The sequence below is a fragment of the Loxodonta africana genome, chromosome 2, assembly GCF_030014295.1.
Source record: "Loxodonta africana isolate mLoxAfr1 chromosome 2, mLoxAfr1.hap2, whole genome shotgun sequence".
Taxonomy (NCBI): domain Eukaryota; kingdom Metazoa; phylum Chordata; class Mammalia; order Proboscidea; family Elephantidae; genus Loxodonta; species Loxodonta africana.
The window spans coordinates 48,046,505-48,071,266 of NC_087343.1; the positions used below are offsets into that span (position 1 = coordinate 48,046,505).

General features: G+C 39.1%; 1 protein-coding gene across 2 annotated transcripts in view; it reads left to right on the forward strand.

Moving 5' to 3' along the window:
- The first annotated feature begins 951 nt into the window (after positions 1-951).
- RIMOC1 (RAB7A interacting MON1-CCZ1 complex subunit 1) overlaps positions 952-24,762 on the forward strand; it is a 39,772-nt gene continuing 15,961 nt past the window's right edge. Inside the window, exons 1-5 of one of the 2 annotated variants that reach the window (XM_010588119.3) lie at positions 952-1,094; positions 6,676-6,782; positions 9,820-9,966; positions 13,488-13,619; positions 14,659-14,740. In XM_010588119.3, coding sequence (XP_010586421.1) covers positions 995-1,094; positions 6,676-6,782; positions 9,820-9,966; positions 13,488-13,619; positions 14,659-14,740 — 568 coding nt within the window. In that variant the 5' untranslated portion in view covers positions 952-994. Of the gene's footprint in view, positions 1,095-6,675; positions 6,783-9,819; positions 9,967-13,487; positions 13,620-14,625; positions 14,741-24,762 lie in introns of both variants that reach the window. The other variant, XM_010588118.3, reaches the window with a different exon arrangement.

Consider the following 24,762-nt stretch of genomic DNA (forward strand, 5'->3'; position numbering starts at 1 on the left):
ATTTCGTATTAAATTAAAAAAACTATCTTCCATAAGGAATAATAAAATAGGATGGAGATTATTCAAGACGTACTGTGCCAAATTGAAAAACAAATTAGCCTGAGTTAAAGATTTGCTCATCGGAAGTAAGAAAGCAGACAGGGAATGCAAAGTAGAAGTTTGACTTCATGACTGAGTACTTTGAAACCAACGTTTGAAAGAATAAACTTCGCGCACAATGAACACTTTAGGTATGGTTCTCAATATACACGACGTTAGAAATAATTTTGACGCAAGACGGCTAAAAGTACTGTAAACGTGAGCTAACCAAGAGAGATCAGCGATAAAACAAACTCAACTGCTAAAATTTAAATTTAGGAAAGCAGTACTCAAAAGCGTATCGAATGGGAACTTCCAGTAGTCTTTGGAAGAGGCATAACAACTTCTCCAAGATTTGCATGCTACAAGGCAACCATCAGGTTTCCTGTTTTTCTGACCGGTTAGTTATAATCTTTTAATCTTAAATAATCTCCTCACTACAAGGCCAAAGTCCTCTGTCTAGACCTTCCCTTTGGCCAACTGAGCCCCCTGACTACAGCTATAGCGTTGGAAGCAGACGCTACACCGTGAACGCCAGGCTGCCCTCCTGACACCCAGCAGCTGCCACGCTGTCATCCCAGCGCCGGGCGGAAAGAGCTGGCTTCCCATTGAAGCGGCGAGCGTCCTAGGTGGCTCCCTATTGGCTTACAGGAGGGAACGGAGAGAGGGGAGCCCCAACATCATACCCCGCCCCTGCGGTCTCCTAGTTGCTCAGGATTGTGGGAGGCGGGGCGAGTCCGGGAGGAGGGTGTAACCCGGGATGACCTCTGAAGTCCTGGGTCCGCCCTCTTCCAGCGTTGGCGTCTCCTCCCACCAGCCCGGCAAGCCCCGCCCTCACACCCCGCCCACAGCCCGGAGTCAGGTGACCGCCGGCCGGTGCGGTCACGTGGCTAAGGCGCGCCCTCCAGCTGTGGCCATGGCGGCCGCGGACTCCACTGTCGTAAAGCGAGTGGAGGAGCTCGGGGACCTGGCTCAGGCCCACATACAGCAGCTTAGCGAAGCCGCTGGCGAAGACGGTGAGGGAGCGGAGGAAGGGATGCTGGTGGGCGGAGGGTGGTTCAGAGCTGGCGCTGTGCGGCCGTGGGGACAGGAGGCTGCGGCCTGTGGTTTTGGGGGGTTCTTTTTTTTTCATGCCCGGGCTGCGGGAGGTCTTGCCTTTCTGACCTCCACCGCACCGTCGAGTCTCCACACCTGAGAATTCAAATTGCCTTAAGTCAAGGCGTTTGCGTCGAAAATCGCATTTTTTCATAAGCCTTGAAAACCGCTCACTTCTCGGAAACATCGGCATGGCTTGAATTTACTGTCTCGGTAGCGATTGGGGAAGGGTAAAGTCTGAAAGTACACACGAAAGTTTCAGTGGGTGTGAGTGGTTAAAATTGAATGACAGTGCGCAAATAAGTAATGGTTGCTTCGCATCCTATAAAGATGGCTACGTGTGTTTAACAGTTGCAGTTTTTGTTGCGTGGTAAATTTTCCGTTTTGTGTTTTGAATTCTAAATTCAGCTGTAAATGGTATTGTAAAGATTAGCTTTACATTTGTGTTGTTTAGACAATTTTTTCACATACGTCGTCTCTTAATTTTCACAAGGGCACTATGAGTATCAGAACACTTCCTTTGGGAACATCTGACAAGTTTCATTATGAACTTAGAGAATTGTCTCGATCCTCTGATTTTAAGTCCAGTTCTCTTGGTTGGAGCCCCGGTGGTACAGTGGTTAAGAACTCGGCTGCTAAACAAAAGATCCCCAGTTCAAATCCACCAGCCGCTCCTTGGAAACTCTATGGGGTAGTTTTTCTCTGTCCTTTAGGGTCCCAATGAGTCAAAATCAACTCCACGGCAACGGCTTTGGCTTTGGTTTTTCTCTTTTCATTACTTCTCAGCTGCTTACAGGTTCTACATATAGTACTTTGAATTTTGAGCCCTTACTACAGATAACCCAAACCCAACCCAGTGCCATCGAGTCGATTCCGACTCATAGCGACCCTATAGGACAGAGTAGAACTGCCCCATAGAGTTTCCAAGGAGTGCCTGGCGGATTTGAACTGCTGACCCTTTGGTTAGCAGCCGTAAGCACTTAACCACTACACCACCTACAGATAGGTTTCTAAATTCTTGTGGACTGAGTCATCGTCATTGGACTCATAGGAAAATAGTTGTGGGACATTTTCCCAAGCCATTGAATAGTTGATGAATTTACTTATATAGGCCTGGTTTCAGTGAAGATTCTTGGTGGATTATCTTTTCTTAGGAGTGAGTTCTTCAAAGGCCCACAGACTACCCTTAAGCTGACTTCTTTTTTGGTTTGTGGTAAGTGAAGCCGTGGATTCACATGAATAGTTAGTTAATGGACAGTAGCTATTATTTGGTAGTGTCTCTAAAAAAGCCCCACTGTGATCAAGCTGGTCCCACTCACAGGGATCCCGTAGGGTTTCCAAGGCTTTAAACCTCTACAGAAGCAGACTGCCACATATTTCTCCTGTGAGCAGCTGGTGGTTTCAAACCTCATGCTGAAAAAGTCAAATGCTTTAACCATGGTGCCACAAGGGCTCATTGGAAGTGTACTGGTTACATCTAAATAAAGTATTCTGTGATCTCAGCCACCTGCCCACTCCAGCATCAGTTGGGCCAGTCTAAAGTGGTTGCAAAACTTTTTTTGTGTTTACTTATCATTGAACCCAAAAACCATGCTTATTTTCCCACGGAATATTTCTTTAGTCTGGTTTGAGGAGTGCAAATAAAAGTCATGCACTAGAGATTCTAGCTTGGAGGCTTTATAGTTCTGAAAATTTACTAAAAATAAAATGACAGCGGTACACATTATGATCTATTAACCATCACTGAAATCATTTCAAACTTTATTTTAACAAGATTTTCTTACTTTATGAAGTTTAATTAAAAGTGGGTTGCATGTATTTGAATTGAAGTTCTTTTCCCACACAACAAAAATAATATATAGACTCAAAATTTGTTATTTATTATTACTATATATTATTTTAACCAAAAACCAGTTGTGATGGAGTTAATTCTGACTCATGGCAACCGCATGTGTGTCAGAGAACTGTGCTTCACGGATTTTCAGTGGCCGATTTTTTGGAAGTAGATCATCAGGCCCTTCTTCTGAGACACCTAAGGGTAGATTCAAACCTCCAGCCTTTTGGTTAGCAGCCAAGGGCATTAACCATTGGTACCGCAGATTCCGTATATTTGTTTTAGGTTATAGGGATTGATAGTTCTTGTTACCTTCTTTAGATTAGGTCAGACATAGCCAGACATTATGCCATCCAAGAATTCTTGCTTTTTATTTCTGGCCAATTGTTTTCTTAGTCTTTTTTAAATTGTACTTTAGATGAAGGTTTATGGAACAAACTAGCTTCTCATTAAGCAACTAGTATACATATTGTTTTGTGACATTGGTTACCAACCAGATGACATGTCAACACTCTCCACTTCCTGAACTTAGGATCCCTATTACCAGCTTTCCTGTCCCCTCTTGCCTTCTAATTCTTGCCCCTGGGTTGTTGTGCCCCTTTAGTCTTGTTTTATCTTATGGGCCTGTCTAATCTTTGGCTGAAGGGTAAGCCTCAGGAGTGACTTCATTACTGAGCTAAAAGGGTACCTGGGGGACATACTCAGGATTTCTCCAGTCTCTGTCAGGCCAGTAAGCCTGGTCTTTTTTTTTTTTTTTTTTTTTGATGGTACTTTAGATGAAGGTTTACAGAACAAACTAGCTTCTCATTAAACAGAACAAACTAGCTTCTCATTAAACAGTAAACATGTTGTTTTGTGACATTGGTTACCAACCCCCCAACATGTTAACACTCTCCCTTCTTGACCTTGGGTTCTCTATTACCAGCTTTCCTGTACGCTTCTGCCTTCTAGTCCTTGCCCCTTGGCTGGTGTGCCCCTTTAGTCTCCTTTTGTTTCATGGGCCTGTCTCGTCTTTGGATGAGGGGTGAACCTCAGAAGAGACTTCATTACTGAGCTAAAATGGTATCCAGGGGCCATACTCACGGGGTTTCTCTAGACTCTGTCAGGCCAGTAAGTCTGGTCTTTGTGAGTTAGAATTTTTTTCTATGTGTTTCTCCAGCTCTGTCTGGGACCCCCTGTTGTGATCCTTGTCAGAAAAGCCAGTTTTGGGAGCCAGACACCGTCCAGCTGTACTGGACTCAGTCTGGTGGAGGCTGTGGTAGTTGTGGTCCATTAGTCCTTTGGACTAATCTTTCCCTTGCATCTTTAGTTTTCTTCATTCTCCCTTGCTCCCGAAGGGGTGAGACCAGTGGAGTATCCTAGATGGCCGCTCACAGGCTTTTAAGACTCTAGATGCTACTCACCAAAGTAGAATGTAGAACATTTTATTTATAAACTGTGTTATGCCAGTTGAGCTAGATGTTCCCCGAGACCTTGGTTCCCACAGCCCTCAACTCAGCAAGTCAGTCCCTCAGGGGTTTTGGAGGTGTCTATGGAGCTTCCATGACCTTTCCTTGTACAAGATATGCTGGCTTCCCCAGTATGGTGTACTGTCTTACTCATCACCAAACTTACCACTTATTTATTGTTTATTTAGTGTTTTTCCATCACCACCCCTCCCCTCCCTTGTAACTGTCAAAGATTGTTTCTTTTTGTGTGTAAACCTTTTCATAAATTTAGTGGTCTCATACAATATTTGTACTTCTGTGAATGACTTATTTTACTCAACGTGATGTATTTCTGGCCAATTTTTAGTAATTTATTCTTCTTTCTACAATCACAATATGGTTACTATATAAAAATATGCCACGAGAGGAATTTTTTCCAGAGGTGTTACATAAGAACCACTTTCTGCTAAACATATTCAAGTCTTTGACTTGCCAATCATTACTTTGACCGAATAGTTCTAGTAAAAACATTGCATTTTTTTAATTAGCTTTTCTAAAATGTGACTATATACACCCCCCCCCCGACACCCAGTAATATGTCGTTGGGTTCGTGTGAGAAACCTCCTCATCAATCGTTTAGTGAGTTCAATGCAAGTCTTAATTCTGCAAATTAAGAAGAAAATATCAACACAGTCTCTGAACATGCACATGGGGAATGCCATATTCCATTCAATTTCAGTTCATGATAGAACCTTTTTTTCTGGGTTGCATGGGTGCTACTTCGGGCTGAAGAGAGAGAGGAAGATAGTGCTAAAGGAGTAGCTTTCAATTCAGATGAATCAGAGTCTGGTCTACCTACCGTAGGCCTTATCTAGGAAAATTTAAGATCATCATATGTTGCCAAGGGACATAGCTTAATTTGGTGGTGCTTTCTCCCAACACTAAACAGCTTGTTTATCTATGTAACTGCTGAGACTAGATCAGATGGGTCTGCCCCAGGTGCTGCATTATCTGTGCATTGGCCAGTGAGGAGGAAATTTAATATTTCAAGAAGGGAACACAAAGGGGCATACGCAGGAAGTGTAGTGTCCTAAGGGTGGGCAGATCTACCTCTGACTACATTAGATTGTGCAGAAGGGCAGATAGTGCCTTCATGTGGATACTTTGTAGGTTCGGGAGGAAAAATCCATAAGAAAAGGTAGAATTATAAAGCAAAGGGAATATGAAGTTAGAGAAAGGGAAGAAATTCAGAGACAGTGAAGGAAGAGGGAGGGTAAGTTGTGATTAAAGGGAATATCAGAAATTTTAAATTCCATTTCCTCCAAGTTTGGAAGGAATGAGGCAATTTGTACCATTTTGAGGTTTTGAAGAAATGCTCAGGTTACTTGTAACAGCTGTAAACACAAATATCAGTAATAATTGCTCAGATTGGCTGACATATTATGAGGCATTTGATTTGATCAGTCATGTTCTTTTGGAAAATATTTTACATTTATGAAATTATAAATTTTCAGTGGAAGCTCTTTCTGTAAATTTATACATTATTTGTACCATTCCAGTAAAACTTTTTAAATTATTTTGAACAATTTGAGTGAGTTAATATGATAAAAGAAACATTATGAAAATACAGAATGCATTTAAGAAATGGCAAAAGTATACTTAGGAAGTTTTCAGTCTTTTGCTTTCCATGATAAAATATCCAGGATAAATTTACTTATTAGAATTGTCTTTGCTAGGTGCTGTTGAGTTGATTCCAACTCACAGTGACTCTGTGTATGATAGAGCGAAACATTGCCTGGTCCTGGGCTGTCCTCACAATCATTGCTATACTTGAGCCCATTGTTGCATCTCGTTGAGGGTCTTCCTCTTTTTTGCTGACCCTCTACTTTACCAAGCTTAATGTCCTTTCCCAAGAATTGGTCCCCCCCCCCGATAACAAGTCCAAAGTATGTAAGACGAAGTTTTGTCATCCCCGCTTCTAAGGAGCATTCTGGCTGTACTTTTTCCAGGAGAGATTTGTTCGTTCTAGCAGTCCATCGTATATTCAATATTCTTATTAAGGTTAGGCATTATGACATACTTCAAGCTTTACATAAGATACTCCAACGACCATGTTGCTTCTTGTTGGTCGTAAAACATTGTTTACATCAATTCAGAAACATAGAGATACATAACTTTTCTTTTGTTTAAATAACAGTCTGGAACTATCTGAAATAACTCTCATGTTTTTATCCCTTATAGATCACTTTTTAATTCGGGCCTCTGCAGCTCTAGAAAAACTGAAAATCCTTTGTGGAGAAGACAAAGAATGTTCAGATCCATCAAACCTTCTAGAACTTTACACACAGGTAGTGAAACAGAAGTGGTCTTGGTGCCTTTTGGGGAACAAACTGATTATTTAGGTGGTTGACTCCAAGGTTTACTTGTAATGAATCAGTTGACTTTCTAAAGTATTTAGTTTTGTTTAAAAACTATAAAGTATATAGACTTGAAACTTTGAGGTGGTATGCAAAGAAGTATCATTGATGTAAGAAATCAGGAAAAAAAAAATGTTGCTGATAAAAGAGTGGCTTCCCTCTATGGACACTTACATAAAACACTATTGTGTGTAATTGTGTGTATGCAGAAGGAGGGGGGACCCAGATAAAAGCCCTATTTTTTTTTTTTTTTTCCTGGAATTCAACTTACCTTGGGATTGTCAATAGGATTCCTCCTGCTAATGTTGCGCAGGACCCTAAGATTTTGCTGTTACCTTTTTTTTTTACTTTTATTTTGCTTTCAGATTCAGGCCTCTGTTTGGATAAGACCTGTTTTCTTGGTTACCTCAAAAACTGCTGAGGCAAACTGGCATTAACAAAAATAATTTCATTATAGTAATTAGCAGTTGCTTAGCACTTCATAGTTGTTAGAGTGTTTTCACATGTTGTTACTTCGTTATTGGACTAAATACTAAGAGATAATAAAGATGAAGTAGTTACAGAAAGTGGGATAAATTTAGTTAAGTTTCGAAGTTACACGTTTGGATTGTACAGCAAACATTTGCAGCACTGAGCATGCTTGGCATTCTGGAGAGAAGGTACATATAATTTTGCTTTCAAACATCCTGGTCGAATGAGCCCGTGACAGCTACTCACAAACCCCAAGGAGCTGTTATAATTTGGTGGGTAATTAGCCTAGCTTCCCTTTTGTTTAGGAGGCTTCCTGCTTTTTTGCATGTGATAATATCATCTCATTTCTTTCACATGGGAGGGCTCTGAACATTTTATTTCCAAGAAAAGACAAAAACCTAGAGATACAGATTCAAATTTCCCAAGCCCTCTTGGACCCTACCTATGCCTCTGAATCAACAGACTATGTTCCATAGAATGAATCATCTTGCCCATCTTGACTTAGGCCTTCCACACAATAACACCTGTCCCTTAAAAAAGTACCACTAACTATGTGCTAAGGGGCACCATTGGTGCACTGGTTAAAGCATTCCGCTGCTAAGTGAAAGGTCAGCGATTTGAACCCAGTAGCCGCTCTGTGAGAGAAAGATGTGACAGTCTGCTTCTGTAAATATTTATAGCCTTGAAGACCTTGTGGATAGTTCTACTCTGTCCTGTAGAGTTGCTGTGAGTTAGAATTGACTCAATGGCAATGAGTTTGGATTTTGGTTTAACTATGTGCTAGATAATGTTCTAAGTGGTTTGTATATGTTAATTCACTTGATCCTCAAAGCAAGGGCGTTTGAAAGGCATATAGTCCAGTTTCGTCATTTTACCAGTGAAGAAACTGTGGCTCAGTAAGATAAAAGTGACTTGTCTTCGGATAGTTAAGTGATAGTGGCAGAACTGACACTAGAATCCAGTTTTCCTATTGTTAGTCCAGTAGGTTAAAAAAAAAAAAAAAAGCTTTGGGCAGTTTTAAGGTGCTTGCACAGAGTATCTTCTCTTGTATTTAAGGAATGTTGGGAACTTAGTGTTTGAGCTGCATCGTGTTGATAGTATATGTCCTCTACTAGGTGCCAAAAACCAAAACAAACACATTGCCGTTGAGTCGAGTCTGACTCATCGTGACCCTATAGGACAGAGTGGAACTGCCCCATAGGGTTTCTAAGGAGTGGCTGGTGGATCCAAACTGCCAACCTTTTGGTTAGCAGCCAAGCTCTTAACGACTGTGCTGCCAGGGCTAGCTACCAGGATACCCCCAGATGCTGGCTGTAGGTTTGGGAAAGCAAATTTTTTTGAAGAGGCAGTATACGAAACTAGAGGTGGTGACATTAACTTGATACAGCAGACATTTAGAAAATTTTAGAATATATGCATACATGTACGTTGTCGATGTTAGATTCCATCAAGTCGGTTACGACTCCTAGTGACCCTATGGGGCAAAGTAGAACTGCCCTATAGGGTTTCCAAGGAGCAGCTGGTGGATTCGAACTGCTGACTCTGGTTAGCAGCAGAGCTCTTAACAACTATGCCACCAGGGCTCCATACATGCGCGTGCACACACACACACACGAAGCCACGTTGGTGCAGTGGTTAAAGTTCTTGACTGTTGACTGAAGGATCTGACTGAAAGCTCAGTGGTTCAAATCCACCAGGTACCTCCTCTGCAGGGAAAAACACCTGGCAATCTGCTCCTGTAAAGATTGCAGCTTAGGAAAACCTGTGGGGCAGTTCTACTCTCTTCTATAGGGTTGCTGTGAGTTGGAATCGACCCGATGGCACGCAACAAGAAACGTGTGTACACACCTGTGTACATGTCTGTATATGAATATAGTTATACTTTTTATAATTGTATGTGATGAATTTATAGTGATTAAAACATAAATCTCTTTTCTGAGGGAAGCAAGATTATCATTGAGAATTTTAGTAAAATACTTATGAAGTTATTTTATAAGCTGTGTTTTGAATTATGCTTACAGTTAGATACTGTCTATTTTTCAAGTTTCAATGTGTGGTGGTGGTGGTGGTGGCAGCCCCTCTCAGGCCCCCCCCTGACGCCTGGTAACCTCGTGGACAGTAGACGAAGCGCTGCTGTGTCCGCATCATCCCCACGGGCAGCTGCGGACAGGACTGTTGTGATTCGCGGGATTTTCATTGGTTGGTTTCTGAAAGTAGACCACCAGGACTTTCTTCCTAGTCTGTCTGAGTCCGGAAGCTCCGCCGAAGCCTGTTTAGCGTCACAGCATCATCCACTGGTAGGTGGGTGGTGGCTGTGCATGAGGTGCCTTGGCTGGGATCGAACACGCTTCTCCCACATGGAAGGGGAGAATTCTACCGCCGAACCACCAGTGTCTTCTTTAAACGCTCTGTTAAAGCATCTGCATATAAAGTTAAACTACAGGGGTTACTCTCTGACGTTTAAATCGTTTATAGATACTTTCCTCTGTTTCTTCAGGCTATCTTGGACATGACATATTTTGAGGAGAACAAGTTAGTAGATGAAGATTTCCCTGAAGATTCTTCTTCACAGAAAGTAAAAGATCTGATCAGTTTCCTTTCAGAACCAGAAATTTTAGTTAAGGAAAATCATAAGCATCCAAAAGTAAGTTTTAGGGTCCTCTGAATTTTAGTGAAATGTTGCTAATTCTTACTATACAGCTTTTTAGGTATATATTTTTCTTCTTAATTGTATCTGTCCCTGTTTTGAAGATTCAAGGAGGGAGATATCAGAGTCTTAACACTTCAGACCGATGTCACAAGTAAAGCATATATTTTATCAAATGTGTTTCAGAATATTTGCATAATAGAATTGTTTTTAGTTGCAGTACTAATCATTTTCTAAACATAGATATTCCCTTTTTGTGCTCTTTTTACCTTTGCAGATACTGTGTTTTCTTGAATGTCACTAGTAACCTAGTTACCACATTTATTGTTCTTTTTGCAGTCTTTATCCTCCTGGACATTTGCTGCCTTTTTTTTTTTTAACCATTGATCACCCCATCTTTCCAGGACCCTACACACTTTTCTTTCTCTGTCTTCATCTCTAAGGGAAAGAGTAAGAAGTGTTGTTATTACTCTCTCCCTAGCAACTCTGCTCTCTCCAGTTCTGGAAACATAGGTGCCCCTTAGCATTGTCTCTTCAATCCTCTGATAGTCTCTATTCTGTTTGCTTGACCACCTATTCACATATTTTTTACTGTCATTTCTAACTAGATTGTTCCAAAATTTATATCTCTAGCCCTGGATATGCTTTCAAGCAAATAATTTCTTAAGTACCTTATACCTCTACTTAGATATCTTATTTGCTCTATATGTTTGTCAGAGGAGGCTAATCTTGGAAACTATCCAAATTTAAATGAATCAGCACAGTAAAAGTTTATTTCTTCCACATATCATAGTTCGGTACCGGTTGGGGAGTTGACAGGGGCCTGCTCCATGCAGTTATTCAGGGATTGAGCCCCTTTCCATCCTGAGGTGCCATAGTCGTCTAGGTCTTTGGGATTCTTTTCAGCCAGTGGATGATAAAGAAGGAGTGTGAAAAATTGCGTGAGAAGTTTTTATGCCTGTGCTGGGAGGTCCTCAAAACTACACTTAGGTTCAGTGATTCTCTAGGAGGACTCACAGGATTCAGCGTATAGTCTTACCCATGACTATGATTTTTTTTGCAGCAAAAGGATACCACGCTGGGGGAAACTAGGCTCAGCTTCCAAGAGCTTTCTCCCAAGGGAGTCACACAAAACACATTTAATTCCTCCAGCAATGAGTTGTGACAACATGTGTGAAATGTTGCCAACTAAGAAATCTTGTTATTAGAGACTCAGTGTCACATAGCTATCCCTGCCTGGCATGTATCCAAATTCAAGCTCCCAGAAGGAAAGCAGGAGTTCAGCATATACCATATTGTTTTTACAAACAGTTTAGGCACAGAGAGCCATTTTTAATCAGTTAATAGTGGAAGACTTGCCAAAATCTTAGTTCCCAGACACCAGCCAAGGGCCAGCCCTGAAGACAGATCTCTCCAAGGATAGCAGTTAAGACTATGTTAATTAACTCTTTTTTACACAGGGCCATTCCTAGATATTGTGCCATTACTGTTAGCTACATTCCACTGGCTAAAGGAGGCTGGGAAGTGCAGTCAAGCTGTGTGCCCTCAAGGAAAAGGAAATAGTACTTTGTGATCTATCAGTCTTTGCTCCACAAATTCTAAATGTTTAAATTTGGACTCTTCTTGCATGTACTCTGCTTTCCATTGAACCACCACATTTTGCTGATTTTATTTCTGTCAATAACATTGTTCTTTCCGTTTTCCACGTAAAACCCCCCTGGGTAATAGCTTCCTTAGGCCTCTAGTCTGTCGATAGCTAAGTCCTGTAGATTTAACTTATATCTGTAAAATCATCTACTTTCCATTATCAGAGCTACAGCCTCAGATAAACTCTGGTCTTTCCTTGTTAGTCCTGCTCACCATTGCTAGGTCAGTTTGTCTTAAAGGACAATGCCAGTATCTAAAATCTTTTCTACTTTCCTATTATGTATTTAACTACACATAGAATCCTTACCCTGGCACTTCTCCGTCTCCCGTTACTTCTCTGTGTGTTAGTGTTTTTTTTTTTTCCCCTGCCCGCTTTGCCGTTGGAGCAGTACTTGAGCTTGTTGATCTTTGTGCTTAAGCACCCAAGATACAGTGCCGCTCTAAGCATAGGTGGGGTTGCAGGATTCTCTGCTTACTCTGCCTGCTCCTAAGCCAGACCGGACAGCATTAGGAGGATACCTTTGTTACTACTTAAAACTAGTTGAAATGTCTGGGCTCTGAAGGGTACCTCCCAAGTCTTATTTCAAAATGAATAAATCAAAGAATCAAACTACAGAAGTTTTATAGATCTGAAGGGTCTTTACAGAAGAAAGTTAAGTAATATGAATCAAGAGCTTTGAAAATAGGTAAACCTTTATATTGACAAATGCTCTTCAAGGAGTTAAGGGACTTATTTGAGATAGGTCCACAAGTGTGCACGTAAGGTTGGTGATACCAGTATTCTGTGCTATTGAGTAATTGGAAATTACTTATATGTCCAAGTACGGAAATTTGTCAGTGTATTACAGCCTGTCTATAAGATGGAATAATGTGAAACCACTGGAAATGTTTAGAATAAAGTTTTTTGACTTTGGAAAGTGTGATATATTACTAAACAAAAAACCAAGCTGTAAGTCTGTATTTAGAGTGTGATGTTACTTGTGTTTTAAAGGTAAAGCGGTACAGGGGAAATCTTGGAAAGTTACATAACCTGTTTATGCCTTGAAAGAGCTTATTAAGCAGCCACTTTAAATCACGTTGTAAACCCAAGGTTGCCATTTTATTTATTTTAAAGAACTAGAGCTTGAGCTTCTTGAGAGCAAAGACTTTCTTTGTTCACTGCTGTACTGCCCTCAGGATCGTACTTTGTCGTATATGCAGCATTTAGTAAATATTGCTGAATAAGTGAATGAATGTTTAAAAAGAATTTATTATAATTCTTGTGTATGACTTTTCATTATTTTATCTCAGCAGTAGTAGACATAGGTATGATCTTTTTTTAAATTGTACTTTAGATGAAGGTTTGCAGAGCAAACTAGTTTTCTCCCTAAACAGTTAAATACATATTGTTTTATGACATTAGTGAACAACCCCGTGACATGTCAACACTCTTTTCTCGACCTTGCGTTCCCAATTACTAGCTTTCCTGTCCCCTCCTGCTTTCTAGTCCTTGCCCTAGGGCTGTTGTGCCTATTTAGTTTCATTGACATAGGTATGATCTTGCTTCAAGGAACATAGTTCTGGAAGGTTTTCTTTTTACTCAGCTATGTACTACTTATATTTCAAATATATTAGGGAGTTTGCTAGTAAAGTATATTTTAAATTATTTTGTAAAAAAAATTCTTTGTAAATTGAGGTAATTTTTAATTTTCATGTAGCAGTAGATTTTGATACATCTAATTGATTCAAAGTAAGACATTCATGTGTAAGTAAAAGAGAGGCAAATTTGGTGATATGAGGATATTTTTAATTCCTTCACTTTTTGAAATTTAACTTTGGCTTTCACAAACATCAGGTTTGTTTTTTTTAGCTCTGTCTTTGATGTGTTTCAGCATTGCAGTTTGCTTGGAGATGAGCTACTGGAATGTCTGTCTTGGAGACGAGGAGCATTACTCTACATGTATTGTCATTCTCTTACCAAAAGAAGAGAGTGGCTCTCAAGAAAATCTAGTTTGCTTAAAAAGGTAAGCAGACATTTTCGATTGTTTGTATTTATTGGTTTGAAAAAGCTGTCTTTGGTGTAGTATTCAGAATAGTAGAATCAAAGTGTCTGAGTTTGAGTTCTAGGTCTTCTACTTAGTAGCTATGCAGTCTTACATTGGGATTGTTGTAATGATTAAATAAGATAACACAGTAAAATTCTTTATGAATTGGGAAGCTCTGTAGGGTCACTATGAGTCAGAGTCTACTCAATGGCAACAAGTATATGCTTTAAGTTCTGGATTTTTATTTTTTAAACCTAAGATAATTAAATTAATTAATTTAGCATATTTTTTTGGTCTGAAGAAAAACACACTTGGTTGTGAGCCCCTCTCTGGCAGCAAATCATTCCTAAGGAACTTACATGACCCTGCTCTTAGAAAATTTGTGAGTTTCTGATCCGTCTTAACTCTTCTGACCAATTATTAAATCCAAAGACAAATATTGCTTAGTATTGCATTACCAAGAATTCTAGCTGAGGTCACATCTATACATGATTTAGGTGGGTTTGGAGACTGAAAGTCACACTTTCAGATGTAAAAATTTGATCTTAATATTTCTAAGTTATATACATATTTTTAATAAATTGTGGATGAGCATGTCTATCATTTTATCATTTCTGCCTCTGATAATACCTTTGACAAGTATTATATATTTCTGAAATGTGTGTTCTTGGTTTTTTTTTTTTTTTTTTTGTACCATACTCTTACTACTTTCTTACTAAATTGGGGCGTTTTGGGGGGTATACTGATACACAGGGTTGTTATTAGTCGGAATTGACTTGATGGCAATGGGTTTGGATTTTTTTTGGTTTTGACTTAGGAAAGTCTTGGGGTAGTGGGTCCTTATATCCTTGAAATACATCTTTCAGAAGATACCTGTATTTCAGCCCACTTTCTCTTGAATAAACAATGGGGAAAAATTAACATTTGAAGTTTCTGTAATTCTGCATATAATATTTTCAATTCTTTGGCTTTGCCTTTCATTTAGTACCTTGTTGATGGAATCAATTACTTGATACAGATGCTAAATTATCGGTGTCCTGTTGAGTTAAATGAAGGAGTTTCCTTTCAAGACCTAGAGACAGCTAAATTACTGAGTGAAGGTAACGTGATCCTTTTGAAGTTTTTTAAGTGTTTTGAAGCTTTTTAAGATGTTAGGAAATTTGTTAGATTTTACTCTGATTTAATTAAATTTCAAGTTCAAGACTATAGACAAAAATAATGAGGTCTTTTAAAAAATTCAAAGATTAAAATCTTATGTAATATAGGAAAATAATTGCTATTCTCTTCCATATAGTACTTTTGGTATAGTTATGTATTTTATTTATTTTGCATCCATAAAAAACTCTGATCAGAATTTAGATTTGTCTACTTGTAAGAGAGACTAAAAGTAGCTTTTAAACAAGGTAGACATTTACTGTTCTTTCACATAGAAAAGGCCAAGAGCTGGTATGGTGGCCCTATGGTGTTATCTCCGTTATCTTTAGAACCAGAGCTCCTCAGCCTCAGAGGGAGACGTTTTATATAGAATGCAATATAAACAATACTTCCTGGAGTTGTGTAACATAGTCATCCCTGCTTAGGATATGGCTTCCATTTGCAGTGTCCCCGGATGCTCCTGGAGCTCCTTCCATCTCAACCATTTTTCAGGCTACAGAAATGGCAAAAGGCCATGTCAGCTGAAAACTTCACCTTCATTTCACTGGCCAGAATTTAACCAGATAGCTTCACCTAACTACATGGGAACCTGGAAAATGATAGTCTTCTATCTGATACACTGCTGACTTAAATAAAATCCAAGTTCTTTACTAAATAAGAAAAAAGGGGAGAATGGATATTTGATGGCAACTATTAGTGTCTTCCACAAATACACATGCAAATAAAAATTTTAGGAACTGAATATAGAGCATTATTTGATTCTCAGACTGAGGTTGAAAGAGGGAAGAACCGTTTACTTTTACCACTCATTTTATAAATAGAGGAACTGAGGTCCAGCTAAACCAGGTGACCTACTCAAGGTCACATAGCTGGCAGGTGGCATTGGATTGTGTATGTAAGCTTTCTTGTCTTATACATTATCTGAAATTTTGATGTGGGAAAATAGGTGAAGAAGAATTTTCATAGAGAAAAGTTCACAATTTAAGCATATTTAAATTTTCCTTTTTTTTTGTTAGATGCTACAGTGTCATTAACACATGAGTGACTTAGTGGTGTCCAAAAATTAATTCAGTTAAATAGCTTATTCTAAAAAAAAAAAAGCTTATTGTAAATAAAAGAGCTCCCTTACTGGGCATGATGCTTTTATAAACATGGAGTATTTTTGATGTATTTGTGGAAACTGTTTATTCCAGATAACTAGTGAACTAATTTGGAGTCCTGGTGGTGCAGTGGTAAGCGCTCAGCTGCTAACCAGAAGGTCAGTAGTTCTAACCCACCATATACTCTTTGGGAGAAAGATGTGGCAGTCTGCTTCCATAAAGATTTATAGCCTTGGAAACCCTCTGTAGGGTCTCTGTGAGTTATAATTGACTTGATGGCAGTGGGTTTGGTTTTGGTTTTAGTGAACTAATTAGAGGTATTAAAATGGCCTTTTGAAAATCTTCTGAGTCCACCCACATGGATTGATTAAATAGAACTCTGTTCATGTGAGACACTGTTTAAAAGAAAAAGGGAATTAAAAAAAAGTGGCACAAGTTACTCATTCCCCTTGTTCTCCCATTTCCAATCATAAGGTAAGATGGTGTCATGGCTGGAATTTTTTTCTTTAGGATGAATGTGATATTGGTGTTGCCTCTTAAATCATAGTTTAATTACACTAGGGTCAGATAGAGTCACAAAGCGTTTTCCAGGAAAAAAAAATAATAAGCACCATAGCAGTTTTACTACAGTGCTTATTCCTCTCATGGTGTTGGCTTTGCTCTTATCTAAAGCAGGTTGCTTGTCCCTAATTCATATCTCAAGATGATTAGATTAAAATCCAGAAAGCTTGCTTTTCATAGGCTGGTTTGCTTATAAAACCCTGTTGGAGAGGCTCTAATTACTTTTGGTTAACCATTAAACATAGTTCTGAATAATCTTTAATACTTAGAGGGAAAAGTTATAAAGAAGGCATCAGAATATTTTTGGGGCCAAATCTTGGTGATATTTTACCTAAAACTTAGTAAGTATGTATTTAGTATGGTTTTATTTATTTTTCCAATTTAAGATAATCGTGTTGTCCTTTGGACATTACCTGTATGTCTTTAAATTCTCAGCTTTTAAAAATACTAAATAATGTATTCAGTAAACCTTTTCACCTTATTTCTGTGAGTAGGGGCCGGAGAATTTAGTCTTTTGAAGTGGCTTTATGAAAATAGCCTTGCCAAACAAATGGTGAAGTCAAGTGGATTAAATCAGAATACTCTCCAGCTTAGCATACCTTTGGTTTACACCCTTTTTATACCTCTGAGGACCCCCTTTCTGAAGTTCTTTGGCCTGCAGTCCTTTGGCCCATTGCTTAACCCAGAGCCTGGATTTCTGATCCCCTAAAGGAGCAGCTTTGAATTCATATCAATTATTGCCTGGGTGGCCTGTTAAAAATACAGAGTTCTGTATATCACCTGCAGGTTCTGAGTCAATATATGGGCCTGTCTTAGTCAGCTAGTGCTGCTATAACAGAAATACCACAGGTGGATGGCTTTAACAAAGAGAAATTTATTCTCTCATGGTCTAGGAGGCTGTAAGTCCAAATTCAGGGTGCCAGCTCCAGGGGAAGGCTTTGTCTTTCTGTCTACTCTGAAGGAAGGTCCTAGTCATCAGTCTTCCCTGGTCTGGGAGCTTCTCAGTACAGGGACCCCGGGTCCAAGGCACTACTTTCTTGATGGGATGAGGTCCCCCTCTCTCTCTGCTTGCTTCTCTCATTTATATCTCAAAAAAGACTGGTTTAAAACACAATCTAACCTTGCAGATTGAGTCCCGCCTCATTAACATAACTACCTCTAACCCTGCCTCATTAACTTCATAGATGTAGGATTTACAGCACGTAGGAAAATCACATGAGATGACAGAATGGTGGACAGTCACACAATACTGGGAATCATGGCTTAGCCAAGTTGATACACATTTTGGGGGGACACAATTCAGTGCATAATAGGGCCCAATAGCTTTTTAATAAGCTTCTCAAATTATGAAAATGCAGCCAGAGTTAGGCATCACTGCTCTAGAGGATGCCAATCTGACCACCTTTTTCTGTGAAAGTCATCATTCTGCCTCACTCTCACTTCATGGGTTATTCTGACCTATTCCCTCTTTCTCCCCAGCTCCACTATCATGTGCGTCTTCTCCAAGCACATACACAGTGCAAAATGAAGTATTTTATTGAAAAACTGTGCTGAGCATTAACAGAATAAAAAAAAATTGAGGAAACTTCAGAGCAGCAGAGATTATAGCTATAGAGTAGTGCCTTGGAGGAGTAGAGAGAAAGCATGCCTAATTTGTACATTGTTCATTTCTTCCTTTGATACTTTAAAGCAGTACTTTTGAAAGTGTAGTCCCTGAACTAGCATCATCAGCATCACCAGGGTCCGAGGCATTTGTTAAAAATGCATTTTCATAGGCTCCACCCCACACCTGGATCAGAAATTCTGGAGTTGAAGGCTTAGCAACTAACAGTGTAGCAAGCCCTCCAAGTGATTCTAATGTAGGCTAAAGTTAGCATATAGCTATTTATTCTCTATTAACCCCTTCCCATAGGACATCTGTGTGTGCCACTCCCTCTTGTTGATATAAAGAATGTGGCTAAATGAAAGAAACAAACAAACAAAAAAAAACCCCCACCAAACCCGTTGCTGTTGATTCCAACTCATAGAGACTCACAAAGTAGAACTGCCCCACAGGGTCTAATCTAAAGAGCAGGGCATAAATTGGATCCCAGATCTCCCTTAGGCAAACACTTCTCACCCTTTACAAGTGGCTTTGCTTTATGGGACACACTATAGTTCCTCCTACCAAAGCTTCAGTCTGCTTAAAAATTCAGCTCTCCATTTTTTTTTGAGTCTCTATCCTTACTTCCCTCCACGTGCCATTTTTAGGAATAACTAGACAAGGTGTAGGACCACACACATAAAAGATGTTCACTCAGTGAAATGCCACACTTAATAAAATACCTTTCCGAGTATATCTAGTGCTGTATTCATTTTTTTCTTCTCCAGTACATTATGATATTTTACTAGCTAGACTATTTGTAGCAGGCTTTGTATACCTTACTGAGAGTGTCAATAAATTCTCCTAATACTTGTTAGTTATAAATGAACATTTATTAAATAATAAAATGAAGTCAGATTCAGTGATGATAAAATGTTTTGTAAGTACACACCGAACACTCTGAATTTTAAATTCTTTTAGGCTCCCTATGGAATTTTCTGCATAGGATTAACTTGAAGTAGTTTAATTCTCATTAAGAATATAGGCCTCAAAGTCCTAGAGATAGTCCCTTTTGTTTGTGTTTAATTTTGGCCAGGTTGTTTAACCTCACTGAGCCTTCATTTCGTCATGTATAACATGAGAATAAAATCTACCAGACAAGACTGTTATGAGGAAACAGCCCAGTCCTGTACCACATATTTGAGCCCATTGTTGCAGCCAGTATGAAAATCCATCTCGTTGAGGATCTTCCCTTTTTTTCACTGACCCTCTACTTTACCAAACATGATGTCCTTCTCCAGGGACTGGTCCCTCCTCATAACATGTCCAAAGTGTGTGAGACGAAGTCTCACCACTCTTGCTTCTAAAGAGCATTTTGGCTGTATTTCTTCCAAGACAGATTCCTTCATCCTTTTGGCAGTTCGTGGTATATTCAATATTCTTAGCCAACACCATAATTCAAAGGGGTGAATTCCTCGGGCTTCCTTATTCATTCCCCAGCTTTCACAAGCATATGAGGTGATTGAAAACACCATGGCTTGGGTCAGGTGCACCTTAGTCCTTAAAGTGATGTCTTCGCTTTTTAACACTTTAAAGAGGTCTTTTGCAGCCGATTTGCCCAGTGCAATGCGTTTTTTGATTTCTTGACTGATGCTTCTATGGGTGTTGATTGTGGATCCAAGTAAAATGAAATCCTTGACAAATTCAGTATTTTCTCTGTTTATTGTGATGTTGCTAATTGGTCCAGTCGTGAAGATTTTTGTTTTCTTTATGTTGAGGTGTAATCCATACTGAAGGCTGTAGTCTTTGTTTTTCATCAATAAGTGTTTTGCGTCCTCTTCACTTTCAGCAAATAAGGTTGTGTCATCTGCATATCACATGTTGTTAATGAGTCTTCCTCCAATCCTGATGCTGTATTCTTTTTCATATAGTCCAGCTTCTCAGATTATTTTCTCAGCGTACAGATTGAATAAGTATGGTGAAAGGATACTACCCTGATGCACACGTTTCTGACTTTAAACCATGTAGTATCCCCTTGTTCTGTTTGAACGACTGCTTCTTGATCTATGTACAGGTTTCTCATGAGCATAATTAAATGTTCTGGAATCCCCATTCTTTGCAATGTTATTCATATTTTGTTATGATTCACACAGTTGATTGCCTTCACATAGTCAATAAAATACAGGCAAACATCTTTCTGGTATTCTCTCCTTTCAGCCAGGATCCATATGACATTAGCAGTGATATTCCTGGTTCCACATCCTCTTCTGAATCTGACTTGAATCTCTGGCAGTTCCCTGTCAATATACTGTTGCAACTGATTTTGAGTGATCTTCAGCAAAATTTTACTTGCATATGATATTAATGATATCGTTTGATAATTTCCGTGTTCTGTTGGATCACCTTTCTTTGGAGTAGGCATAAATATGCATCTGTTCCAGTTGGATGGCCAGGTAGCAGTCTTCGAAATTTCTTGGCATAGGTGAGTGGACATTTCCAGTGCTGCATCTGCTTGTTGAAACATCTCAGTTGATATTCCGTCAATTCCTGGAGCTTTTTTTTTTTTTTTTGCCAGTGCATTCAGTGCAGCTTGAACTTCTTCCTTCAGTACCATTGGTTCTCCATCATATGCTACCTCCTGAAATGATTGAATGTCGAGCAATTCTTTTTGGTTTAGTGACTCTGTGTATTCCTTCCATCTTCTTTTGATGCTTCCTGTGTAGTTCAGTATTTTGCTCATTGAATCCTTCAGTATTGTAACTCAAGACTTGAAGTTTTTCTTCAGTTTTTAGCTTAAGAAATAATGAGCGTGTTCTTCCCTTTTGGTTTTCTAAATCCTAGGTCTTTGCACATGCATTATTAATACTTTGTCTTCTTGAGCCACCCTTCGAAATCTTCTGTTCAGCACTTTTACTTCATCTTTTCTTTCATTTGCTTTAGCTACTCTGTGTTCAAGGGCAAGTTTCAGAGTCTCTTCTGACGTCCATTTTGGTCTTTTCTTTCTTTCCTGTCTTTTTAACGACCTCTTGCTTTCTTCACATATATTGTCTTTGATGCATGACTCTTTTGGTCTTCTGGTCTTCATCATTAATGTTCAGTGAGTCAAGTTTGTTCTTGAAAAGGTGCCTAAGTTCAGTTGGCATATATTCAGAGTCGTACTCTGGCTCTTGTGGACTTGTTTTGATTTTATTCAGCTTGACCTTCAACTTGCATATGAGCAGTTGAAGGTCTGTCCTGCAGTCGTCCCCTGGCCTTGTTCCTACTGATGATGCTGAGTTTTTCCATTGTCTGTTCCCACAGATATAGTCGATTTGATTCCTGTGTATTCTGTCTAGCAAGGTCCATGTGTATAGTTGCCATTTATGTTGTTGAAGAAAGGTATTTGCAATGAAGAAGTCGTCGGTCTTGCAAAATTCTATCATGTGATTTCTGGCATTGTTTCTATCACCAAGTCCGTATTTTCCAACTATTGACCCGTCTTTGTTTTCACCCTTCACATTCAAGTTATCAGTAATTATTAATGCATCCTGATTGTGTATTTGATCAATTTCAGGTTGCAGAAGTTGGTAAAAAAACTTCAGTTTCTTCATCTTTGGCCTCAATGGTTGGTGGGTAAATTTGAGTAGTAGTTGTATTAACTGGTTTTCCTTGTAGGCGTATGGATGTTATTCTATCACTGACAGCTTTATACTTCAGGATAGATCTTGAAATGTTCTTTCTGACGATGAATGCGTTGCCATTCCTCCTCAATTTGTCATTGCTGGCATAGTTGACCATATAATTGTCTGATTCAAAATGGCCAGTTCCAGTCCATTTCAGTTCAGTAATGCCTATGATATCAATGTTTATGCATTCCATTTCATTTTTGACCATTTCCAGTTTTCCTAGGTTCATACCTGTTATATTCCACAGTCTGACTATTAATGGATGTTTGCAACTGTTTTTTCTCACTTTGAGTCGTGCCGCCTCAGCAAATGAAGGTCCCAAAAGCTTGACTCCATCTACATTGTTAAGGTCGACTCTACTTTGAGGAGGCAGCTCATCTCCAGTTGTCTCTTCAGTGCCTTTCAACCTGAGGGATCATCATGCGGCACTATAGTATACAGTGTTTTGCTGCTATTGAAAAGGTTTTCACTGGCTAATTTTTTTCAGAAATAGACCACCAGGTCCTTCCTTCTAGCCTGTCTTAGTCTGGAAACTTAGCTGAAACCCATCCACCATGGGTTACCCTGCTGGTATTTGAAAACCAGTGGCTTAGCTACTAGCATTACAGCAACACACAACTCCCTACAGTGTGACAAACTGACAGATGCATGGGGGAAGGTCATAGCTATTATGATGTTTTTACTATGAATGATACTACGATCGCAGATCTATCATCTTTTCTATACATAATGGGATACTGATGGAGGAGAGTCAGGAAATTGACATAGGAGTTTCCTTGTCCTAGTAGCACCTGCGTAGTCTCCCCTATAAGGCTTAGTAAGCATAGCGTCTGCACCATATATATGACTGCTAACGTATGGTACCTTTCTTGTTAATTTGTGTGCTACCTAACTTAAGGTCAAATGAGCACTTAAGGCTAAAGGAAGTTTTCTTTTCCCAAAATTTAGAAGTTGTTGATACAGTTTATGTGGCTTCTGAGTCACAGCTCAGTTTCATTCTTGGGGGATCCTCACATCAGCTTTAATACTCTTTCTTAATTGTACCCCATCACTGTGTGAGCGTATGTACATAATATTGGGTAGAATTACAATATCATTCTGTAATAATCTTTAGCTGTCTTTCATAGAGCTTTTTTTTTTCTTTTGAAATATTGAAATAGGGTGCCACTTTGTGGCAATTCATGTGAACTGTGAGAACGTAAGGAAATAATCTCAGGCTAATAGTATTAAAAAGCAGACCTTCAAGATCAAAACTTAGCAAATGGCTAACATTGAGAGTAGAACGTTGGTAATAAGGTGGCATTCATAGTATTGGGGTAGTCAAAGCTGTCAAACTATATAAACCTTTAGAGTTGTTGTAGCTAGGTGAATCTACATATTCTTTGGCTCTAGCTGAAGGGCTGTTTTAATAATTTCTTCAGCATCCTTGAGTGCTCTAAATCATTAATCCATGAAAGTGTTTGGAGTGTATTAGAATTTCCAAATGGCCTTTTCTCAAACTTTAATAACCCCTTTGCTCCACGTGGAATCACTATCCCTTAGGTCAGGACGGGTAGGGAAAAAAAAATTTAGAAACACTAAAAATGGTTAATAAACTTTTTTTTCTCTGAGGTTTATGATCTTTTAACTATGAAGGAATAAAACAAAGTAAAAAGAAAGAATTATTAAGATGCATTGTATTATTAAATGGAAGTTGCTTTGTATATACAAAGCATAATTAGTATATGAGAGTGTTGCAGAATTAATATATAGTAGCCTCTCATTTTCATGAATGCAGGCCTCAGATTCTGCTGTTAAAGGGTTACTTCTTTTACTGATATAACCCTTTAATGAGTCAGCTGGTCTGTTGAATTTTTTCCTTCTCTTGCTACTATTTATAATCTGAATTTGAGGTGAAATGAAGATGATAGCTGTAGGTACAAATTCTGAGACTATAGAAAGCTTCAATAGGTATAAGATATTAGAAACTGCAACAGGTTTTTTTTTTTTTGTACTTTAGATGAAGGTTTACAGAACAAACTAGTTTCTCATTAAACAGTACACATGTTATTTTGTGACATTGGTTCCAATCACACGACGTGTCAACACTCTCCGTTCTCGACCATGGGTTCCCAATCACCAGCTTTCCCATGCCGTCCTGCCTTCTAGTCCTTGCCCCTGGGCTGGTATGCCCCTTTAGTCTCGTTTTGTTTTATGGGCCTGTCTAATCTTTGGCATTACTGAGCTAAAAGGGTGTCTGGGGACCGTACTCTCAGGGTTTCTCCAGTGTCTGTCAGGCCAGTAACTCTGGTCTTTTTTTGTGAGTTAGAATTTTTTTCTACATTTTTCTCCAGTTCTGTGCAGGACCGTCTATGGTGATCCCTGTCAGAGCAGCCCATCTAGTTGTACTGGACTCATTCTGGTGGAGGCTGTGGTAGTTGTGGCCCATTAGTCCTTTAGACTAATCTTTCCCTCATGTCTTTGATTTTCTTCATTCTCCCTTGCTCCCAAAGGTGAGAGACCAGTAGAGTATCTTAGATGACTGCTCACAGGCTTTTAAGACCTCAGACTTTACTCCCCAAAGCAGAATGTAGAACATTTTCTTGATAAACTATGTTAAAGAACTGCAACAGTTTTGAAAATATTTTTTTTACATCTCTAGTTTTTTTTTTTTTTTTTTTTGGTAAAATACTTTTTTTACATCTCTAGTTTTTTTTTTTTTTTTTTAGTACCATCAGGGAACCCTGATGGTGCAGTGGCTAAGAGCTCAGCTGCAAACCAAAAGGTTGGCAGTTCGAATCCATCAGTCACTCCTTGGAAACCTTATGGAGCAGTTCTACTCTGTCCTGCAGGGTTGCTAGGAGTCAGAATTGACTCGACAGCAACGGGTAGTACCATTGTAGCCATTTCCCATGACAAGTTGAGATTAAGATATTCATTTGGAGTAACCTTTTCTTCTATTATTGTACTTTAGATGAAGTTTTACAAAACAAATAAGTTTCTCATTAAACAATTAGTACACATATTGTGACATTGGTTACCAATCCCATGACATGGCAAGACTCTCCCTTCTTGCTCAA